Below are 1,371 nucleotides of genomic sequence, written 5' to 3'. Positions count from 1 at the left end.
AGTTGAGATAACTTTTATACATGAAATATTAAAAGTTAATTTTGTTTTCTAATCATTATTTAAGTTATAAATTGTAGATTAGACGTTTTTAATTAAAATAATTTTTTTTCAATTAATATAGTATTTATATTATATAATTAGTATTCATTTTTCACTTAATTCATTAAACTACTACTTAGGTAAAACTAACCTAATATTACAATTTGATCCGAGGATAAAACTTCTAACTTAAGTTTAAAACGATTTTGATCAATAAAATTTATCAAAATGTACCAACACAGGAAGTTTATATTAGGTTAAATTTCTAGGCAATGAAGTTTTTGGAATTGTTTGAAAGTAATTTGGATATAATCAGGATAAAGAACAGTTGCAATAAATCTAGCTACGTTAATTTCACTGTTTATCGGGTACCATTAACTAAAAGTTGAGCCGTATAAGAGTCATGTCCTGCAGAATTTTTAGCTAAGCATGTATAATATCCTCGATTTGATTGTGCTACAGATGATATTAATAAAACATTCATTGAGTCACCAAAAGGCATAGTTGTAACGCCCATATTTGATGATAATTCTTCACCATGAATGTTCCAACTAATACGTAAAGGTTTATCACCTTCCGTTACAGTACATGGAACTTGCACGGTATTTCCAGCATTACTTGGAGTGTCACCAAAAGAAAAAGGTAATATTTTTGGTCGTACTACAAAATTATTTTAATTTATTAAAAATTGTTTTATAAATTTCTGAGACTTTTTAATTATACTATAATTGTATTATTTGATATACTTATATTAAAAAAAATAACTATTAATCTTGGTAACTTAACTGAAAGAAAATTTATTTTTTACTGTAACAGTTGGATATTCTTGGATAAGGATAGTTGCAAATGAATCACATAGATAAAAAATTATATATAAGTTAATTGATACCATTGACAAAAAGTTGTGACGTATAAGAATCATATCCTGCAAGATTTTTTGCAACACATGTATAATTTCCACGATTTGAAGGGGCTACAGATGATATAAATAAAGCATTCATTGAATCCCCAACAGCCATAGTACTAACTCCCATGTCTGATGATAATTCTTCTCCATAAAAATTCCAACTTATACGCAAAGGCTTATCGCCTTCTGTTACTGTGCATGCAACTTGTACAGAATTACCAGCACTACTAGGTGTATCGCCAAAACTAAACGGTAATATTTTTGGCCGCACTGTAATAATAGTTGCTATTATTCACTATAAAACGTACGTTTTTCTGCGTTGCCTCTTTAATTTAAAGCACATTCTTAAAAATAACATTGTATAATGATTTTAATACTTAGTAATTCAATAAATACATAAATCTATATTTTTATTTTTATGAATT

At 27.1% G+C, this 1,371-nt stretch overlaps 1 protein-coding gene across 1 annotated transcript; it reads right to left on the bottom strand.

Annotated features, from left to right (window-relative positions):
• Positions 1 to 152: 152 nt before the first annotated feature.
• Positions 153 to 1,216, bottom strand: LOC126909937 (cell adhesion molecule DSCAML1-like; the record flags this gene model as incomplete). The annotated part of the gene is made up of 2 exons (XM_050692343.1): positions 153 to 711; positions 929 to 1,216. Coding segments are annotated over 2 exons (599 nt in total), but the record flags the coding sequence as incomplete, so codon positions are not given.
• Positions 1,217 to 1,371: the final 155 nt, after the last annotated feature.

The sequence above is a fragment of the Daktulosphaira vitifoliae genome, unplaced genomic scaffold (assembly GCF_025091365.1).
Source record: "Daktulosphaira vitifoliae isolate Bord-2020 unplaced genomic scaffold, ASM2509136v1 Scaffold_2399, whole genome shotgun sequence".
In the NCBI taxonomy this organism is placed as follows: domain Eukaryota; kingdom Metazoa; phylum Arthropoda; class Insecta; order Hemiptera; family Phylloxeridae; genus Daktulosphaira; species Daktulosphaira vitifoliae.
The sequence above is the reverse complement of the archived record's forward strand: the minus strand, read 5'-3'. Positions and strand labels throughout refer to the sequence as shown.